The sequence below is a fragment of the Dermacentor albipictus genome, chromosome 2 (assembly GCF_038994185.2).
Source record: "Dermacentor albipictus isolate Rhodes 1998 colony chromosome 2, USDA_Dalb.pri_finalv2, whole genome shotgun sequence".
In the NCBI taxonomy this organism is placed as follows: Eukaryota; Metazoa; Arthropoda; class Arachnida; order Ixodida; family Ixodidae; genus Dermacentor; species Dermacentor albipictus.
In genome coordinates this window covers 90,166,250-90,189,033 of record NC_091822.1, presented here as the reverse complement: position 1 = coordinate 90,189,033, position 22,784 = coordinate 90,166,250, and the positions used below count along the sequence as shown (strand labels likewise).

At 43.0% G+C, this 22,784-nt stretch overlaps 1 protein-coding gene across 1 annotated transcript in view; it reads left to right on the top strand.

Annotated features, from left to right (window-relative positions):
- The window catches only part of LOC135900983 (monocarboxylate transporter 12-like), a 69,174-nt gene extending 60,094 nt beyond the window's left edge, over positions 1-9,080 (top strand). The window contains exon 6 of the mRNA XM_065430609.1: positions 8,706-9,080. Coding sequence (XP_065286681.1) covers positions 8,706-8,848 — 143 coding nt within the window. The 3' untranslated portion in view covers positions 8,849-9,080. The remainder of the gene's footprint in view (positions 1-8,705) is intronic.
- The last annotated feature ends 13,704 nt before the right edge of the window (positions 9,081-22,784 follow it).

Genomic DNA, 22,784 nt, shown 5'->3' with positions numbered 1-22,784 from the left:
TTTATTCAGTAAATCTGAGAAGGAGAAGAGCAGAAGAAGAGGGGATCTATACCGGAAGATGTTCGGTTATTTTAGAGAGGCGAGGTAAAGCCAGTCACTGCTGTTCGTTAAGATGCGGGGTTCACATAAAAGAAAGCTGATTAAACAGGCATTTTCTTTAAGAAAATCTCTTAGCGGGAAAAGGATAAGCACGATAGCACTAACATGGGCAAGTGCACTTTCTGTTATTGCCGAAATTTGAATCGACACACAGGCATCACTAGCCTAGAAGCGTATATTATTAAGTTCTCTGATCTTATGTAGAAGCAGTCACTGGGAATATAGCAAGTTATCTCCCCGCAATACAAAAGTAGTTTGCTGTTGACTATATATTAAAAAGAGGAAACAGAAGAGTAGTCAAAGTGAAAAGTGGTAGAAGAAACTGAGAATGGGAAACACGTATACGCTCCTAAGTAGAAGAACGAATCCACAGTTTTTGGGGAGTTGAGGTTAAAGGAATAATATTTTCATAAAAATTGTGGATTTCTATTTTTACACTCAACCAAGTGCGCCTTCAATAGTTCAGTCTCTTCCAGCGTACTTCTTTTTCCTTTTCTTCTGTGTTTTTCCACATTTTCCGTTTTCGCGTTGCAAGCGTTCCAATGGCAGATTTCATTATGTCCTGCTTTGCAGGAACATGGACCAGCGGTGTTGTCAGCCCCTACTTGCATATTCAATTCGTTTCCGTTTGTGTCAGGCCTGCTTATTAACCAGCAGCAGTAATAAATACTTCAACCTGACTCCCACCTATATTCCGTTTCTCCTCACTCCACCGTTTCACGAGCAACTTCCGCTCGCTCGGCGCACGGGTTCATTCTCCTCTTATTTTCCCCTTCATTATAACATCAACAAGGGGGTCTGACTGCTGGGTTAGCACACGCGGTATGAAAGTTATAAATAGGGATAAGGTGCATCAGAAAAGCTGTCCTTCTTGAGGCACCTTATCTCTGTTTATGAGCGTTATACCCACAGAATACCAAGTAGTTTTTCATAACTTCATTTTGTTACTTACGTGGTAATAGTTTATTTGAAAGAAATGAACGTTAATATTCCATTTTTCCTAATTTAGCCCCGGAATCCTGGCGCCATTGCATCAGTGTTACACCACAGATCAGAAAGAATTTATCTAGTATTGGGGAAGCTATGGCTTTTGGAAACTCTCTGAAACTTGCTAAGTTCAGTCTTCGTTCCCTCTGGAGGAAACATGTATTCCAGCTTTGCCGGTAGCAAGTTAGCTACGCGCGTGTAGACACTGTTGACATTCTTAACGACTCGACGAGATAGCGCGAGACCTTGAAGATGGCGGCGCCACCAGCGTTTTGTTTTCGCGTTCCTTTTCTGTTAGAAAAGCCTGCTCTCCCTGTAAGAATACCTTTTTTCCATTGCAAACGTGTAACATATCGATTCAGATTAGCCTATTTTACCATTATTGTCACTTCAATTAGATAGCTCCGAATGCCTAGTCCTCTTCAGTACGCGTTTTCTCCTCTTTTCCTCCGCTGGGTTTTTCTATCTTTGTGTTTTATTTCGTTCTCGGCTCTTCCTAAGCCGCTGTACTGTTCTCCGCTTCGGTATTCAGAGCCTTAATATGCTGGATGTCAATAATTTGAACTGAATTTATTTACGGATAGACATTAGCGGGGGTTACACTGGGTATGTAGTAAACAAGGAAAACGGGTTCATATTTAAGAATTCGACTGAGCAAAGGCCTCGGAGCACTCCGTCGCAGCAATCCGCCACTTGACGAGATCGGTCCGTTGTCTCCCAAGTGTCAGACCACACTGCCCGCTCAGCCGCGCCCATTCTAACCCCAGCCGCGGGACCATGTGTCTAGACTGCGTAACTCGCACCAGCGGTCGCCGCCGCTCGAACCACCAGAGCCGCCCGCGCCGCCGCGGCACTCCCAAAAGACCCCATTCTCCAGATGCCGCTACAGCGGCTCGCTGCGCGTTTTATGGCGCTCACCAGAACCAGTGCGCGAGAACCCCTGCCGCTCCGTTTTTCGCCGAACAGCGCCCGGCCACCACCTTCCCAAAGCAGGCGCTTTCTGGAAGCGGCCCGGGTATGAGCCAACAGCACAACATTGCAGTGCAACAGATGCACAAACACTGAGTGGGCCCTAGCGAAGTCGAACAAGCACGCACTTCAACGAAGAAAAAAAGAATGCACACATGAGTTTAACCAAGGCGAAGATTCACAATGACCTTACATCTTCAAAAGACCAACTAAGGGGTCGCCAGATATTCCAAACGTACAGAAAATGTATTTGGACTTCGAAAATACTGCTTTTGCTATTGCAATAAAAATATTGTTATTTTTTGTGGTAGGAGAAAGCGAAAAGCTTTTTATGCCATTTACACGGTGACACAAAACAGGAAAGGACGACGTCGTCCGAAAGAGACAGTAGAGACAAACGCTAATTCAACTAGACTGATAAACTATCCCTTGAACACTTGTTTTTGTTAACTTTCTGACAATACATTGCTTATTAGTAGCGAAAAAATAAGTAGCAAGGTTTTATTGTTTGAATTCCGTGCTTTAAATTCAGCTCCGGTGCGTCAGACTCACGTCACCGAGTTCAAACTGGTTTTACAGTGAAGTTAAAATTTCGGATAGCTAATCCAAAATTTTACCTTCGCTGCAAAACCAGTTTGAACTCGGCGACGTGAGTCTGACGCACCGGAGCTGAATTTTGGAAGAGGCCCTCCAAATTCTACTCAGAAACCCTCCTATAAGGGGCATAACATTTATTTGGGTTGCGGCCCATGAAGAAGTCCCAGGCAACGCAGCCGCTCACCAGCTCGCCCGAGCACTCTGCCACCGGGCAACTCTAGAGCAGCCAGTTCCAGGGATCAAAGATAGCATCATCACGTACAAGAAAATTGTCGATCATTACAAAACCGAAAGAAGAATCTTTCCGCCTCCGCATCGGTCTCTCTTTCTGGAGGACGCTCGCATTTGGCGGCGCCTCCAGGAAAACAATTATAGATCACCACATTGGATCTACTTAACACAGACGAAGGACTATAACGACGCCCTCTGCCAAATTTGTAAGCAAGAAGGTACGCTACACCATATAATATGGCTGTGGGCTGGTTCCACAGGGGCCATGGAAAACATTGACAGTATAGAAGCCTGGGAGGCCTTGCTCGAGAGTGAGGCTGAAGACGACCAGCGTCGAGCAATCCACCTGGCCGTTGAGGCCGTGAAGACTCACCGTCCTCAACGCGCCAAGACTGCTTCGTCCCCCCCCCTCCTACTGCGCGTGGGTCCTGCGCGTGGGTTAAGAGGCGGGCACCGCAGCTCGGTGGAATAATAAAGTTTTCAAACAATTACAGCGAAGGTGTTTATGCGGCTTTTGCGCCATCATTGTCACAGTTCGCTAAATGTATCACCACCACCAATGGCTCCAGTGTCGTCGTGTTCTTCCACTGCGCTACCGTGCCAACCGCCTTGTGCCACTGATCTTACGTTCATCGTCGTAATCGTCACCTTCTTCCACAGCTGTCTACGTTACCGCTCGTCATTCCAGCGTGGAATTTCACTTCTCTTCTGTCGTCGTAGGGGGAGGCCGCGTTTACGGGGGTATGAGCCACTGCTTAAGAGGGTATGAGCCATTCATTGTCTTGCATGATGGATAGATTTAGTTTTGAAGCAATTTAATTTTCTAGAATCGCGAGCGGCTATGCCGGGCAGATGCAGCTGACCACTCGACCGAGCAAACTCAGGACACCGAACGCAAGTAACAACGGCGGACTGCGGGCATACCGTCACTGACGTTGTTCTCTGTCGCAGTCAACCATGAGCGCAGCCTTCTTGGGAAACACACAGACGTCAATCGTCAATACGATTGCAGCGCCCGCATCTCCAATGGTGGGCCTTGCGCCCAATATAGGGAGCTTTCGATTAGTGGTTGCGCACATTCCATCTCAGCTACAACTATTGGAAGACCACTACTAATGCTTACTCCTGAGGAAGAAGCTGCTTACCGCGAGCGTCAGTGAGAGCTGGCTCGTGAACGGACTCGTCGTCGTAGGAGCCAACCCCGAGCTGCGCGCCCAGGAACCTCATGCGAAAACGAAAACGGAAAACACCGGGAGAACCGCAAAAATAAAAAGCACTCCTGAAGCATGCTCACCACGCGATGCATGTAAAAGCGAAAATCAGCTGAAAGAATGGTGAAATAAAAAAAAATTACAATATAGACTGCTTGCGAAGTTTGACTTGCATGATGTAACACTTAGTTTAACACAGCTTTGCTGTTCGGCCATCTTCAGGGACTGGAAGGTGCAGTGATCTTTCTCGGTTAGGACATGTTGTCGTCTATTTTCTCCCATAAGCAGCTGTGTAGCCCTTAGCAGGCACCCTAACGATGCATGACGTCAAGGCACTCCTATAAGGAAATTCCAAGACAGCGTCAATACCGCTCTTTCTATTTGGCGCCTTTTAATGCTTGCCACGCCTCTTTTCGCGACAAGAGTGAGCCTTTTCGGTATAGTGCAAGCATAGTATGTTCATACAGGTGAAATTAATTTATTCATTGGTGCATCCTTAAGTAGGGCGTAGTTGGGCAAAATAGTGTAACGGTGAGGCACTGTGCATGCATCCTTGTGGAATTTCGACGTGATGTACTGTGACCATTGTTTCTAGCTGTGGTCTTTGTACTACGCAGGATTTCAATGCAACAATTTCATCCAGTGAAATAAACGCACGACTTTGGCATGTCCCCATGGGCTGTTACTCGCAGATTTGTGAAGGGCTTCTAATGGAAAGGGGAAAGCGATATAGACGGGTGGTCTCCAATTATTTTATCATATGTAGATGCGACATAGCGAGTATAAAAGTTCCTTCCACATCCTAAAAGTTTTCGATTGTCGCCTTACGACATGAAAATGGTTACAAGACATTGATCTTGTCTGTGCCTTTCTCTATAAAGTGCTTGCGCGAAGTCTTCCAGTAATTTTTAAATGCAATCTCTCACAGATTAGGCAAATATAATCTTTCTTTTTAACACAGATAATATTCTTTCAGCTGGATTATCTCAACAAGGGACATTATCTGGGTGAGGAATCGAAATGCATAATTGAATAATTACCCAAATTCACTAATTTTGTTTTAACTATTTTTTAAAGCACATGTTGCAGCTCAGAAATTTTTGCAAAAGCATATCAACTAAAAGTAATTCTGTGGATGACATTATTCTTGAGATATCCATCATCCAACTTCCTGTAAAGAATGCAGTGTCGTTCCTATTAGTATAAGACGTCGTTTTGACTAAAACACGGTAGTAACTGGACCGCCAATGTATTTCTTCGTCAAGTCCGGGAGTTAATATTTCAAAACTTGTGGCATCCTCAGAATTCATTACAATTGAATTTACCTTGCAAACTCCAAGACTACAATTTATAAATTGCAATATGCACTGTAAAATAATAATTTCAAAGCCTAATTTGTGAATGCTTGTTAATAATTCAAATGTGCATTTCCATTTCTCGCACAAATTATCTCGGCCTATTTGGGTGAACCAACACAAAGAATACAATGGCACTATCTGCCACAGATGATTTTTCAAATATTACACAATATCTCAAAAACATTGGCACTCGTCAATACCTATCATGAAAAAAAACAACTTTCTTGAGCGATAGGGCTCTACTTTGCTACATTTCCGGCCAACAAACGCCTGCAGATTTAAGTCTTTGGCTCTCATTGAAAACGTAAACAAATAATGTATTGGCTGCTTGCTGTTATGTGTCAAAAGCGCGATACGATTAAGAGGCACGCCACCATGGGAGACTTCAGATTAATTTTGAGCACCTGGTGTTCTCGAACGTGTGCTCAAAGCATGGCACACGAGCCTTTTAGTAATTCACCCCCATCTAAATGTGGAAGTCGTGGCCGGAAATCGAGCGCACCAGTTCCATTTTATTATTCATGTAAAACAAGCGAAATAGTGGCTGTCCCAGTTTGCCAGCGCCCGCTACGTATCCTGTTTCGCTTGACTAGAACTATAGAACACAAGGAAAGACAATAAGTACTAGTGCCTGCATCAGGAAATAAATAAATAGAACAATGTCGAACACACAAGAACTAAAGGTAACTTCCGGAAATTTTTCATTCAACTGAACTCCAGAAATCTTCGTCTCAAGGATGTCTTTCAGTAAGCTTCTGCTTACATTCGCAATCTGTACGCAGCTAAAGAATCTGCGGGTGACTGCATATCTTTATTGGACGCTCGCATGTACCTGCCTGACTTGATGGTGCATGCATTCGCAGTTATTGCGACGTTCTTGCAGCTAAAGTGTAGCTTCATTTTTTGCCTACAGTACCGGTTTTGGCATGGCTTCTTGGGCGCTGGATGCTGCGGAGTTATACACTATGGTTATATACAAGTACCACCAAAGGGGCCTTTATAATTCTTGTGAGCTCATCAAGTATACGCAGCTCTGTGCTGCGTAACAACAACATAACAACGTACAAAAAAGCTCCACATATAAGGTCCGCTCACGGACGTCTCTCTGCCCACCTATCTGTCAACGGAATGACCAACTATATGCAATGGATTACTGATTAGCTTTCCTGTATTTGACTTAGGCACTAAGAATGTAGCGCTAGGTCTGTGCCCACCCTTGGCCAATGCTTCGTAATGTGCGGGCCCCACTGCGTTTCCTACATAAATCCTGAACGTATACTTTCCCCTCACAGATACCTCTAAAACACTGTACACCGATACGTTATTGTATTGTGAAATATATTTTGAACAAATTGTGTAGTTTTCTTTATTTTGACCCACTCCAGTATTTATTTTTACTCATCGAGTATCCGCCACAGGGTTTGCGCCTCACGTGGCCACGGGGTTAACGTGGCTAGGATGCTGTTACCCTAGATACCGTCGTTTTGTGAACTATTAGTGCTTGCAGCTATCGCATGGAACTAGAGCGGATTTTCGCGGCTAATCCACTTGATGCAAAGCAAATGCCTCTTGCCTGTCACGCACGCCCTCGGTATGCTGCAAAACGTGACGAAGTTTGCTAACACGTCCTAGTCGCGCATACCGGGTGTTTCAGGAAACAATTTCAAATTTTTTTTAATACTGCCTGTCGGACACAGCACAATTCTAGTCCATGAGCTGGTCTGCCCAAAAAGACAAACATTAATTGCAAAAAAATTGAAATGCATAATCAACAAATCAACCAACTTAAGATTTAACTAATTACCTTAGGCACATGTTGTAGTTTACAAATTCTAGCCGGGTAGTTTGAAAGGCGGATTCACCTCGAAGGAATTCGCAAGATGACACCAGTATTGCGATACTAATTCCGAAACATTGCGAAGAAATGCACTGGCATTCCAGTTACTTTCGTGCTTCAATGCATGAAACGACGTTTTTATGATATGCGACGTTTCACGGCCCATATAATGCAAAAGGTGTCGTCCACACCACACTTTTCAAATCGATATGCTTTGCGGCCTGCAGTCTTCCTATGAACCAGAACAAAAAAAGCCATACATTTATTTTGCAGAACGGAACACTTCCTCTTTCCATGTGAGCCAATGTGTCCTGGAAATGTTACTGAACATAAATATATTACGGAGCCACAAGTTGAAAACAAAAGTTAAAAGATAACCGAAACAGTTCCTTGCATATAGTCTAAAATTAGTATCTCCAATAAAAAAGCTTCGCTTCACATAGACTACAACAAGTTGGTTGGCTCTGCATACTTTTTAGATTGTTTACTCCTCCGTAACACAGAAAAAGTAATGTCGCGATTGCGCACAGGGAAACCCGTCTGGATCCCGCGCGCACATTGCTGCAACGGCATTGATTCGAATCGCCCGTGGTGGTGGTTGCTCGAAGAGTTTTCTTTTATTTCTACCAATAATAATGCAGAAGCAACAAATGAGGAGGTGGCCTGGTGACGACGACAACGTGACCTCGATGAGGAAGTTTTGCTGTCAGTTCAGGCGAATAGATAGAGGCAACGACGAATGAGTGCAGTCCTGTTCCGAGAATACCACCAAAGTCGCTGTAAAAACATTTATTCAAATGAATAAGACATGAACGGGCACTAGTGGGACAAGTATCTAGTTGTTTCTTTCAGCTATAGTCTTAAGCGTTTTACGAGAAAAGGAAGTACGTATCATGAGAAGACGTGTGTATCGTATTGTAGTATCGCATGAGATCAAATAGCACAAGCCATCTGCGCCTGCTTGAACTACACGTGCCTCTGCTTTCCCTTTGTTTCCATTAACCACCTCTCCCTCGTTTAGGTATGAAACACCGAGCGCAATAAACATTGCGGTAAATTTTTGTCTTGACACGCGTGTTGTTGGTTTCTTCGACCGTGACCGATACGATAGAACATGCATTCAACAGCACCGTCTGGTATGACAGTTCAGCACAGCAAAATCACTATTGCATAGACATTCGGTGCAAGATGCTCAGCTTCCTTTCATGGCAGTACGTCACTAGTAAGAGTTGTTTGCATGTGCCCTGCTATAAGCCTCACGTGTGCTTAAGTTTTCCTTCGCCGGTGCTATGATGCGTCTCATTCATGTTCACAAATGTTTGAAACCTTGAGAGGCCAAGATATAGCCTTTTATTCCTAAATAGCTTACTCTTTAAGGGAGACCATTAAAGGTAACTTCAACCTTTTTTTGTGCAGGGTTCTTCAGAGATGACCTAGGCTCGTACAACGAGATGTTCTGGGTCCTCGGCAGCTTCAGCTTCTTCGTCACCATTCAATGGGCGTTGGTGTCTTTAGTCGACAGGAAGAGAACACACAAGTGGCAGCCGGATACTGCGTAAATGCTCTATGGTCCGATGACGTAATAAACAAAGCGATGTATGTTGAAACAATTCATATAAAACCTATATTATATGTCAATCTCCATCCCTATGAGTGGAATATACTAATGTTCTCACTATCGACTGCAATAGGATTGATAGAACCACAACGTATTGCAAACATTGGCACGCACATATATTTTTGGAGTGAACCCTTTCAATTTAATACGATTTTGTTCGATTGCCTCGAAGCATATTGGTACCAAAATTTTTACTTAGTTCCCATAATAAAGACATGAAATTTAATAACGATAACTTGATGTGTATGCTGGTGACGGCGTTTCCTACACGTTTATGTTCGAAGAACATGAAAAGTGTCATTAACCTAAGGTAGACCAGAATTGCACGAAATTTGAGTTAGGAAAGAGGAGAATCAGTAAAAAAACAGAACAATCAAGCATGACAAGCTAGTCAAGGTAAAAGTAAATAAATACAGTCTAGTGCTCGTGGGTAATTGTAAAGATCATGAGCTGTACTAGAGAATTTCGTGAAGCCAACATGTTATATTATTATTGAACAACAGCAGGTTGCCATTGTCCCTCAAGAGAAAAGTTTATAATAGCTGTATCTTACCAGTACTTGCAACTTAATAATGATAATTTGATGTGTATGCTGGTGACGGCGTTCCCTACATGTTTATCTTCGAAGAACACGAGTATTGTCATTAACATAACGTAGACTAGGATTGCTTGAAATTTGAGTTATGAAAGAGGAGAATCAGTGAAAAAAAAACAGAATCAAGCATGACAAGCTAGTCAAGGTAAAACTAAATAAATGCAGTCGAGTGCTCGTGGGCAATTATAAAGCTCATGAGCCGTACTAAAGAATCTCGTGAAGCCAACATGTTTTATGATTATTGAGCAACAGCAGGTTGCCATTATCCCTCAAGAGAAAAGTGTATAACAGCTGTATCTTACCCGTACTCCCATATGGGGCGGAAACCTAGAGGCTTATGAAAAGGGTTCTGCTGAAATTGAGGACGATGCAACGAGCTATGGGAAGAAGAATGATGGGTGTAACGTTAAGGGATCAGAAAAGAGCAGATTGGGTGAGGGAACAAACGCGAGTTAATAACATCTTAGTTTAAATCAAGAAAAAGAAATGGGCACCGGCAGGACCTGTAATGAGGAGGGAAGATAACCGATGGTCATTAAGGGTTATGGACTGGATTCCAAGGGAGGGAAGCGTAGCAGGGTGTGGCAGAAAGTTAGGTGAGCAGATGAGATTAAGAAGTTTGGAGGGATGACATGACCACAATTAGTACATGACCGGGGTAGTTGGAGAAGTATGGGAGAGGCCTTTGCCCTGCAGTGGGCGTAACCAGGCTGATGATGCTGATGGTGATGAATATGCGCATTCGTTCTTCTTTACCTAATCGTCACCTTTAATCATTCGTTTAAACGGAAACGCAATTTGCCTCACTCCATTCACTTTGTGTTGGGACGGTATTTTTTTTCTTTCGACACGATTCAGACATCTAAAATAAAACGAATCTTTAGCCAACTGTGCATCTCAGACGATGTTACATTAAATAAGGCGGGCGGAGTGTCAGTGAGACTACTGAGGAGAAGGAATAGCAGTTTCCTACCTCACTGGACGGACAGATAGCAACCGCACAATCTGTGTCAAACAACCGTTAGTGGAAGGCTTAAGTGTGGCCTTGATATTTTGTTTATGAACTACCTTTAACTTCTGCATGTTTCTTAGTTGTGCGTATGCAGGAAAACTGTTGTAAACTACTTGTACTTTCAGAGGAACCTTTGCAAAATATACTGAAAACTTTCTTTTATATGTGCAAGCACTTATACAACCTGATAATTTTCCATTCAAACAATAAATTAATTCTACATTTCTGAGAAGAACATTTCTAGAACAACAGCAACACTGAAGTGAGGAAAGTGCAAGTAGTACAGCAAGTGTTATATTACACTGAAATTATTATTACAGAACAATCTTATGCGAATATCTATATGCTATCAGAGTGGCAGTCAGTATGTTGCATGTTGTAGACAATAATAACATTAGAAGAAACACATATTCACAGATTTGCCACGCACCGACATACAGCGGCGCGTTACCTTAGTTGATTTGAGAGTCACGATTTGAATTATGTGCTGGAACGTGGACAGACTCTGCGTATTTGCCGGTGAACATGGCCAATCTCGCAGAGCCGGTTCGGCTTAGGCAATTCGATGCAGTTGTACTGCGTGGTAGAGAAATAACTTCAAGGAATTCGTGTATTCACCATGTTTCTTTGTCTTTGCTATTCGATCATGCAGTTTGTATGCAAGCTCCTGCTTTCGTGCTGGTCATCCTAGCACGTCCTTGCTATCGTGCGCACGCGAAAATGGCTAAGCTGGTGTCAGGGTGACGAAGCGGTCATGCTGCGCGCATTCCATGCGGACATCAAGGATTCTCATTTAATAACTGTTAGGGGTAACAAGTATAGCTGGCATTCTGCTCTACTTACGAAGCGATTTTCGCGAGCATGCCGCATAGCCTTAGTAAAACAGAATTAATCAAGTGAACAGTGGTACATTTTATAGTGTTTCCTTTTGTTGTTTTTGTGTAGCAGCTATTTCATTATTCTGGGGCGTTATTTCAATTAAGCAGGAAATGATCGCGCTGCGTACTATTTGCACATTGCGCAGCCAATTTCCAGAAATTTTGAGGCATATAAAATGAAGTGTTCTGTTGTATGTTGAAGAGCAGTTTACGTCATTTTTCTTCAAGATTCGTCGCATGTCTTTCATCTATATATGCAATCGAGCTTATTAGGCTAATACATGGGCTAATACATGGGCTAATACATGGGGCACAAATTTGGAGACTGAAAAAGAAGCTCGAAACAAGCTAAGGATAGCGCAAAGAGCGATATAACTACAAATGTTAGATATAACGTTAGGATACAGGAAAAGAGCGGTGTGGATAAGAGAGCAAATGGGGATTGGGGACATTCTAATTGAAGTTAAGAGAAAAAAATGGAGCTGGACAGTTCATGTAATGAGTAGGTTAGACAACCGATGGACCATTCCGGTTACAGAATGGGTGCCAAGAGAAGGGAAGCCCAGTCAAGGACTGCAGAAGAATAGGTAGGGTGGTCAAATTAAGAAATTCGCATGCACTAGTTTGAACTGGTTGGCGCAGGGCAGGGGCAATTGGGGATCGCAGGGAGAGCCCTTCGTTCTACAGGGGAGATAAAGCAGGCTGATGATGGTCATGATGCTATGGGGAAAACACGTGAAGTATAGTAATATATGCTAATAAATTTTCGGAAATATGCATCAGCACTGATTTTCTTATGGCTAAGACTGGCAAATACGTCTGATGCTTTTACTTTCAGATGTGATAACACTAATAAAAGGACATTTGGTTCCGAATTTGGAGACAAATTTTTTGTCGATCGTATAGTCTCACACGTATTACAAACTCGTGAGATAGCATCGTACCATACTGGCAGAAAAGAATTTTTGCCTAGTAGGCATAATGAAAACCGTTTTGGAAAATATAAAAAAGGTATTGTACGTGCTTTTACGTTCATATATCTGTGGAACATTTACTGCTTGAAGAAACATTAAAAATAAACACTGAACCAGTTTAGATTGAAGGGATATTCTTGAAGTACTGTATTTTCGTTGATATCGCGGTAACTTGTTGATTATTAGAAGCAAGATTGATCGTCAGTGTCGCAACTTTGAAAATGGGGGCAAAATCTCAAGGTGTGTGCGTGATGTGCATGTCAAGGATTGCAATGTATTTCTTTTTCGCATTTCGATTGCTGTGGTTCAATAAAAGTTCTTGAAACTTTGTAAGTTCAGTGCTTGTCTCTTTTAGAATGCGATGTAGTTCTTTGTTTTTCTGGTGCAAGTTTGATAGTCCTGAGCAGACGGCGTCAGACCCCATGACGTGACGCCGTTGCTAGTGCGGAAACTTGAAGGTGCGTCGCCAATTTGGAGTTCCGACTTTTGTTTTTGCGTCTTCTCTTGTGTATCGAGCGTAGTCTATGGGTAAGAGTAGGGTTTATCGTCTCTGAAAGGCTAGTCCACTAACACAGCTATAGTTATTTTTCTCTTTAGTGTCGTTTTAACGTGGCACTTGCAACGTTCACACATGTTGTTATATCTGTCAGATGCAGATTGACTTCCACAAATATTCTTAATGTAAAATTGTGACAACCCCTCTCGATCCTTAGCATTTTCAGTCTCGTATTCTCTGGAGTTCGAGTATCTAAGTATAATATCTTGGACTTGTCATAAGCACCCAGACAAGGCGTCGCAGTTTGTTGTAGACCATAATCGATCTGAGCTCTGATGTCCCAATGAAATACCAATCTCCAAGGCGCTTTGGATCAAGTAAGTTGAATTACTCTTTAGCTTGGGAACCTTTATGAGGCATTCGAAGAGGTGGACGAGAATTGTGTAGAAAGAATGAATAAACCTTGGAGAAAATATCCATATCCAACGCACATGTTGGAATCTGATAAGGGAAATTTTCAGGAAGCACGTGAAGAAATATCATGCAACTGATTGTATGCTGCACACTGTTTTCACTACGTCTGACCTGTTTACTAGCAAACACGTTATTCCTGAGACACCCACGCTTGACGCATGTGAGCGCACATTATACGGCATCCGGCATTAGCTGCCTTTGCTCTGACGCAATATCTCGGGTAGTAGGCAGATTCTGGAAATAGAGCCACAGCAAACTGCACTTCACTTGCCGAAATACTGACCAAGCAGATGCGCCAAACTGCAAACCCTAGAAAAGTAGGCATAAAAACATTTGTCTTCATAAAGGAAGCGCACTTTCTACGACGTATATGTGTTGAAACGAGGATATTTTCTAAAGAATTGTTGAATCAGCGAGCAATACCGCAAAGAAGAAGGCCAGCAATCACGATATTTGTACGGGAAGTAACGATGATAGTGCTGTCCTGCGAGTCAAATATGCGGCAGGACAGCAGTAGCCAGCCACGGTCATAAGGGTCCCCGAGGCTTCGCATTAACATTTTGCCCGAATACTTTGCATGTGCTAATGATTTTTACCCACGTAGCGACGTTGCTGCGGAAAGGTTGCGACCTAAATAGCTGGACGCAATCGTATCCCTCAATTGCCGGATTGCTTTTGCGCTAGCATAGACTACATCGCTGTTTGCTGCATGCTCAGAAAAAGCATCTGAGTGATTAGACTCATAAGGATTAGGAGTGAGGAGCAACGGCGGCTGCCTCAGCAGCGAGTGGTTTGCAGATGCCTTTGTCGTGTTCAGAAACGCTGGAGGTGACTTGTAAGAAATGGCTAAGGAACTCAGTCGACAAAATATAAGTCTATGCTTGAATAATATGTAGAAGACAAAAGTAATATCCAATCTAGCAGCAGAATGACGATTCTCAATTTTAGGTAATAGAACTGGTGAAACGGTACGTATCACCAGTTCACCAGACAGCCAGTCATCAGCAAGATGACTGGCTGTCATCTTGCTGTTATGCCAACTTGCAAGGGGTCGGGACCTCGTGAAGCTGTCCAAGCTTTTAGTCCTGTACTCCTCCTTCTTTAAGGAAATAAAATGATTGATTGATTGATTGATTGATTGATTGATTGATTGATTGATTGATTGATATATAGGCTAATTAGCTACAGGGGACCTCGACGACGGCGAAGAAATCTACAGTAAGATACAGGCGAGTTCGACAGCCTACGGCAGGCGTTTTCAAGTGAGGTCCTCCACCTTACCGCTAACCTTGAAATACAAAGTCAATCAAAAACACATACCACTGCTACTGAGAAATTGGGAAGAAATTGGAAACTAACGAAGAATCACGAGACGAAATGGAAAACTGCGCAACTGGAACAACGAATGTTATGGCCCTTTAGTTAGAGAATTTCTGTTTAGAGAAGTGGAATGCCCGAGAAATCAGTAGAGAACCAGCTGGTGCGAAGCAAACACGAAATTTACAGGTATAACGTGGGCTCAGCTTGCGATAGACATAGTAGTCGGTGGTTGCTAGGAGATGATTTCCTTCGTTAGTACAAATAAACAGGCTTACTTTTCGCCACGTTAACGTGCACAAACGACTTCTAAAGCGCATCTTCATCCGTGCTTGCTAAAGATGGAAAACTATTAGCGGTCTACTCGACCGACAAATTCAAGACTCACAAAAAACTCTTGCACTTACTTGTTACCAATAATTGCATAGCCTGTGGTGGTCACGTCTGCCTGTTTCATTTCCTGCTTTGTCGGTTGCTATACAACTTGCTTCAACGCTATTAATACGTTTTGTACCACATACGATTTTCTAGTTTGTACGCACTCCTGTAAAAAAAAAAAAAACCAAGACGACTGAAATCAGTCCAAACATAGATGGCTCAATTTTCAATTGTCAGTTTAACTGTTTTCAAATATCAGTTTTAGATAGTCTCTTATATATGTGCGCGCATGAACGCCAACTTTAAGAAACATCAAAAAGCAGCAAAAGAACGGAAGTGCACAAATACGTATGCCTAAGCTATCGGTATCGCTTATTATTCTTTCCGCTGGGGTTCGCGGCCTGCTGCTGTAGTTGAGCAAGTACGAAAAAATGATAAGTTCACCTAGTAATCTGTGTGCCATCCAAAAGCTCCAACTCAACAAAAAGCACTCTACGAGATCAAAATTTCAAAAACTGCCAATAAAGGCCTTTCGTACTGGACGATATGGGAAATCAGTCAGTGGAGTTTAAGCGTTATTTGTGCGAGCGCCTAGAAGAATAGCGCATGGTTGCAAAAAAAAGACGCATGGGTCGACAACAAGATGGTAGCGGTGAGTTGAAGCTGTAGGAGGCGGGGAACCGCGGTTTGCAGAGTGTGCGTAAGGCGGTTGACTGTAAGTTGGGCTTCCACAATTCGGTACGCGGAAGCTGTGCCCTGGCTATGAAGTAAACCCATCGCCGCTGGAGCCGAACGTTCTGCGAGTGGTCCACATGCCCCAACGTGCGTGGAAGTGTTTTGATAGGCAGGCTGTATCTTGCGAGGTAGTGAAACAGGAGACCCACTGCACTGTAAAGGACTTGTGGCAACAGCCTCGAGACACTGTAACTCTGGATAGCGTCACCCTGGAGCCCCGTCGTTTGAGAAACAGTGCGCATCGCATTGTCATTGGGCGAACAATGGGGCGAGTGTGATGGGGACGCTTCTTCAGTAAGTGCAGGGCTGTAGGAAGGGGATTCGGTGGAGATTCGTCAAACATTAAAAGACGAAAATTGTAGCATCATTGGAATTTTAGCCCTTGGATGTCTTTATAAATAGTTTCCATTCTATCGCTTGCATAGTAAATCCAAATAAAGTATTAACACCTTACAACCAGCGTCGCAGCCTTGCCTGATATATGTGACTTGGCGACATCCACAACTGCTTCAACTTTTCCACACTATCATCGAGGCGAATATGAACGCGATCCTCAGTAAGAACATAAGTGCATGCTAACGACATAAGAAAGTTTGAAATAAACTGTACGTATAGGCAAGTGTGTCACCATCGGACGTTCTTTGCCAAGTCTGAGTAGGCTCTAATGATGTTACAATAGGGTGCTTCACGGAAAAACATATAAACAATCAGCCGTGAGAGGCATCATGACATTAAAGTGCAAGAATAAAGAAAAATCACATGAAAGGGTATAAATTTCATTGACATGACAAAGCAATCATGACAATACACACAACCTACCTGAGGACTTCATTACTTTGCTGACAACAAATCCGTGGGGTGATTTGACAACTTTCTTGTTGTTTATAGACAACTTTTTTCATGGCCACTGCCATATTGCGTACGCAGTGGCGTTATGTTTGGGTAGTCCGAATGCTGGCCAGGGCGAGCGCTCAGTTTTGTATGTCAGGTATACGCTCGGCAGCAGTTCCTGGACATTGCTTTCGCATCACGTGGTTTGTTTAGTATTACGCGGCGTCTTCTCTGATGGAAACTGTTCTGGGAGACGTACTAAAGTTATTTTAATCGGCATGGCAGGCGGTTATGCTGGAGTTGAGATAGGCATTGCTCCAAGCGCGATGTGGGCGCACGTGTTTGAATCTACAATGATCTTAAGAGATCATTTACGTATTTCTGAAAATGCGTTTCTCTAATGTGAACTTATTCCAGCATTCTCCCTGCAGTTGTAGGCTCTGGCTTAGGGGCAATGCGTCGTTAAGAATCATACGCGACAATGATAACAGCGTGGTTACCGCTCTGCTACCCTAGAAGTTCTGCTGTTTACTTAGACAAACGTTCATACCGGTATCAGTAGATGCGCTGCTTGACAACTTATCTTGTTGGACGAGGTTTCCGCCACATGAATAAAATAACTTTGGTTAGTAATAACAGCATACCGTGCAGTGAGAATTACGCTGCTATAGCTGTCGAATGACTGCCTGCAGACTGCGAAAGCATCTGAAGCAATGGTAGATTCTGTGTTATATATCTGTTTTTTTCTGCATGTAGCGCATGGTCTAAGCACGCAGCTTATTACCGTGCTAGGTCATGTGGTTTTGGTTTTTTTGTCGAAAGAAGACGAGAACCCATATTTTTTTCGGTTTTCTTCGCCCTGTTCTCTACGACGCACTCACCCATATTATGAATATTTTGTTCGCGCAGATAGCCGTCATATTTTTTTACGCGATCGTCTTCGGAAATTGAAATTAAGTGTGGAACTTTACAGGGCAAAACAACAATGCCGAAGCACACAGGTTACATATGTAGGATGCTTGTTCACCTACCGCAGTGATCGCTTTGTTGAACTATGCCATTTGCCCTATACTGGCGAAAGGTTGTTACTATGCAGGTTATTATTTTATAAAGACTGGCGCTTATATGTATCGGGGTTGCGTTGGGTTGGCTGTGCACAAGCGTGCACTCTTATGTTTGAGTTCCCACGCCAAGCGATCCGATAGAAGATCTTCCAATTCACGCTGGCAGTTTCACAAACGCTGGTTTTCCTTGAGCGAAAGCTGATACAGACAAATTATTTTGCAACATACACACACCGCGGCTGAATTACATGACAGGACATGAATGAAACATGAAAGGACATAAATTATGTCCATTTATGAGGTGCACAACGGAGTTCATTTTTGACAGACTCAACTTTGTCACCCACATCATTAGACGTTTCTTTTGATTTGACTTTACCTTTTCACCTAAAATTTCATTGGGGCTAATAGCGTACTTCATTATTGTTGGCGCGGACGTGCGCGGCTTTTAATTCATAATTTCACTTTATTTCTTCAAATCCTGACTATAGGTTGACAAGTCCATTAGAAGTATCAGCGCCGGCTGTTCCATCCGTATTTTTTTCACTTCAACATCGTTTGAAATTTCCCCTTCAAACACTCTGCACACGCACAGGATATTTAAGTATATACAGAGGAAAAAGATCATTATATTTCTGAAAGCGGAGGAGGTAGCCAAGTAACAATTATTCCTGAAGGTATGGATAGCCTATCCCTAGAGAATGAATATGTTGCTGTATATTCGCTTCACTTCAAATTGCTTTGCATGCTTTTTTGACACTGACAAAAACCTGCAGACTCCAGTAACCCCTTTGGCAGAGTCCTTTATCAACGGCGTGTGAAATGCACGTGGATGATGAGGGTTTTAATACTGCTTCTCTTTCCATTAACAATGCTAACGACTCGCAAAAAAAAAGCGAAACTCTTTCAAAAAGCTGCAACATTTGCTTGAGATACAAACATCGTCACTTACATGCTGAGGTCATAAATATATAGAGGATGACCCATTTAACAATGGTGCACCAATATTGAAATAAAGAGCAATAGCGTTACTCGAAGAAAACCTAGGGCATTTGTTTCCAATATATTGGAGCAGCACCAGTATTCTTTTCATTAGGGAGAGTTATTTATGTGTTTTGTAACTAGCCAAGGGACATTTACCTTTGGTATATTCAGCGACGCAACTAATTTCTCCGAGTAATAAATAAACCCCGCGAAATGTGAAAAATACCTCTTGACTGCGTTTCCACCCGCATTATAATGCAACGCCCTCGAACAGGCTCTCTCTGAGTTAGTCAGAACGAAATAAAGGAAATAAAGAAATGCATTCTGCTCGCGCCTTATCCACCACGCTCCGGCCGAAGTAACACGTCGCGTTTGGTGTTAGTTGGAAAGAAGTTGTGATAGCTGTTGTCTTAACGCAGATAAAGTGCACAGATGGTTATTTTTGGCAGTATTACCTACCACCACGAAAACGAATTGAAAACTTCAGTGCAATGGTTTAAAGGTGGGTTTTTTTTCGTCCCATTCGCTATGCCTTTCTCTAATGAGCAGAAGGGAACATGATAATGCGTGCCTTGAAATGAAAAAACTTAAACAGGATAAAGGACAATGCAAAAAGAATCAGAGGAAAAAGGATGTAGCTTCCAAGATTTCGGTGATTCCGTATGTGCACGGCCTTTCACACAGACTTAAGAAGGTGGCTGGTAGTTACGCAGTGAAAGTGGTATTTTCAGCGAATAACAAAATAGGTAGTGTGTGCTCTAAGGTTAAAAATAAGTTCGAAAGAAAGGATGATGCAAAGAAAGAATGTAGTGTCAAACATCCGCGCAAGAACCAGTTTGTAGATTGCGCGATGAACGTTGTATATCAGATCCCTATGACGTGTGGTCATGTGTACGTAGGGCAGACTGCGAGATGCATTAACACGAGGTTAAGGGAACACTTGTCCAGTCTGAAAGGTCGCCCTAGCACGCATTTGGCAATGCGTTGCCAAGAACATGATTGCTCCCCTTGTCTGATTAGCACCAAAATTTTGTATAGGAACAGGAATCAAACCGCGAGAGAAATTGTAGAAGCACACTGGATTGAAAAACAAAAAGAAAAATGCATCAGCCATCCTTCGGTTTCATTGTTGGATAAAGAAAATTCACTTCTATCATCACATTTTTAACGCATATTGTCATAAGCGGATGTTTTCATGCACTTTGCTGTTCTTATGTTGACCGGGTGGCTTTGGTCCACGTCTTTGTTTTTTATCACAAATGGTATATGCACTGTAAATCTGCTCTCTTGACTTGATCGCGCAGATCTGTGTGTATTATATGCGCTATAGGTGTGCTCTGTTTGACTAGATCGCGCAGATCTGTGGGTATATAAGCAGGTGGTTCTTCAAAAATAAAACCAGTTGTTAGAAAGCGCTCGTCCTTGTGTTTCTTCTATTCTTCGTCCCTGTTTGTTGCGCACAATAAGTTTCAAGATGAATTTGTTCCAACTAGGCCGACTCGCAGTCTTGCTTCAGTTCATTTCTAGTTCTTCCGGCCCTCTTTCTACTTGTCCGAACTACAGCTTATACAACCCAGCAGTTCTGGTCCCTATTATCGCGATCTGTGAGTGCAGAGCACGGGTGTTAAGCTGGTTCCTGAAACTTGGGGAATGCCCTGATGAGGTGTTGCTAGTGACCGGTTGGTTACCCCCGTCTGCAGGACACGGGAGAAGAATGATCAAGATCTTGAGGTCAGAGAGCCGGAGACAGGTTAGGCATTTCAAAGAATGTCTAAAGGTGGCCAGTTCGTCTGCTTCCGATGGTCTTTTCAACGTGAAGGCTTTTCGGGACTGGTGCAGACAGACAAATATTGTGACTGAGGCTATATGGAACGATGTTCTTCGAAAATTGCCGAAGAAGAAGAAAAGAGAAGTGCCAGAGGGACGCCTCCTATTACTAGGGGGTGCAACGGTGGAAGCACGGCATCAGCAGGTACTCAAGTTGGGGCCGAAGTTCTGCGTGGAACCAAGGATCGACATCGTCGACAGGTTAGCACTTACAAGGGACATTGCCAGGAGTGTACCAGAGAAAGATAAAGAACGTTGTGTGGTGGAATGTGTGGATGTGGTGGCCAAAGCTTCGGTAAGCGATGGATCCAGACCCAATGTTGATAGGATTGCTAAGTATTTGGTTGAGAATAATCTGCGTGTTGTTCAAGCAGACGAGGAAGGTTTTCTGGTTGTTTTACCAAATGATTGTTACTTAGAAAAGGCTTTCCTAGCGGTGAATAAGTGCTTTAAGAAATGTGACGTGAGTGTAGAAAATGTAAAAAAGAAGGCGGTGGAGTTATTGAAGAAGTGTGACCAAGAAAAGCTTGCGTCACATGTAAAGAACTCAAAAGGAATGAAATTGGAGATATTTTTTACAGCAAAAACCCACAAACAAGGAATTCCGTTTAGGCCAATTGTGTCCGAGAGAGGATGTTGGCAGGTTGTGGTCGCCGAGTTCCTGCAAAATATGTTGAATTCCTTAGAAGTACAGGATCCGTACTTATTGAAAAACTCGGAAGGCCTTGTGAATTTTCTGGCATCAGATAAGACAAGCTGCAGCTGGGGATTCAGCATAGATGTTCAAGATCTCTACTACTCCTTACCGCATGGGCCCCTAATGTGCAGTGTTAAAGATTGCATAACTAATGAGAATGATGAGGTGTCTTTCCGCAACACGTGCGGCATGGCTGTTGAATCCTTTCTTGAACTTCTGCATTTTATTTAGCGAACACACATGTAGGATTCTGTGGTGAAACGTATATACAGGCAAAGGGTGTGTGCATCGGGTCAAAGGTAGCTCCCATCCTAAGTAGCATTTTTTTGGGAAGCATAGACAGAGAGTTGGCCAAAGATTTAGAAGGTGTAGTAAATAAGGTATACAGATATGTCGATGACTACTTGATTTTAGGCTGTCATGTAGACAAGGGTGCCTTTAGGAATAGGGTAGTAGAAGCCTTCAATTCTCAGGGCAAGGGTTTAACGTTCACTTCTGAAGTACCAGTGGATAACAAGCTACAATTTCTTGATGTCAAGTTAGAATTCCTACCGGAACATGTATGTTGGTCATTTTCACCCCGAGCTGGAAAACCGCTAATGAATTATGCCTCAAACCATTCCAGGCTTGTGAAGAATGGCATAGTCATTTCGTGTTTCCGGTCAGCGTTGTTGAATTCATGTCACCACACCGCAAAGAGTGCATTTTTTGAGCAAGTTGATAGGTTGAGAAAGGCTGGGTACCCGCTCGCTGTGATGTTGGCGTCGTGCGAAAGGCTAATGAAAAAACTTAAACAGGATAAAGGACAATGCAAAAAGAATCAGAGGCAAAAGGATGTAGCTTCCAAGATTTCGGTGATTCCGTATGTGCACGGCCTTTCACACAGACTTAAGAAGGTGGCTGGTAGTTACGCAGTGAAAGTGGTATTTTCAGCGAATAACCAAATAGGTAGTGTGTGCTCTAAGGTTAAAAATAAGTTCGAAAGAAAGGATGATGCAAAGAAAGAATGTAGTGTCAAACATCCGCGCAAGAACCAGTTTGTAGATTGCGCGATGAATGTTGTATATCAGATCCCTATGACGTGTGGTCATGTGTACGTAGGGCAGACTGCGAGATGCATTAACACGAGGTTAAGGCAACACTTGTCCAGTCTGAAAGGTCGCCCTAGCACGCATTTGGCAATGCATTGCCAAGAACATGATTGCTCCCCTTGTCTGATTAGCACCAAAATTTTGTATAGGAACAGGAATCAAACCGCGAGAGAAATTGTAGAAGCACACTGGATTGAAAAACAAAAAGAAAAATGCATCAGCCATCCTTCGGTTTCATTGTTGGATAAAGAAAATTCACTTCTATCATCACATTTTTAACGCATATTATCATAAGCGGATGTTTTCATGCACTTTGCTGTTCTTATGTTGACCGGGTGGCTTTGGTCCACGTCTTTGTTTTTTATCACAAATGGTATATGCACTGTAAATCTGCTCTCTTGACTTGATCGCGCAGATCTGTGTGTATTATATGCGCTATAGGTGTGCTCTGTTTGACTAGATCGCGCAGATCTGTGGGTATATAAGCAGGTGGTTCTTCAAAAATAAAACCAGTTGTTAGAAAG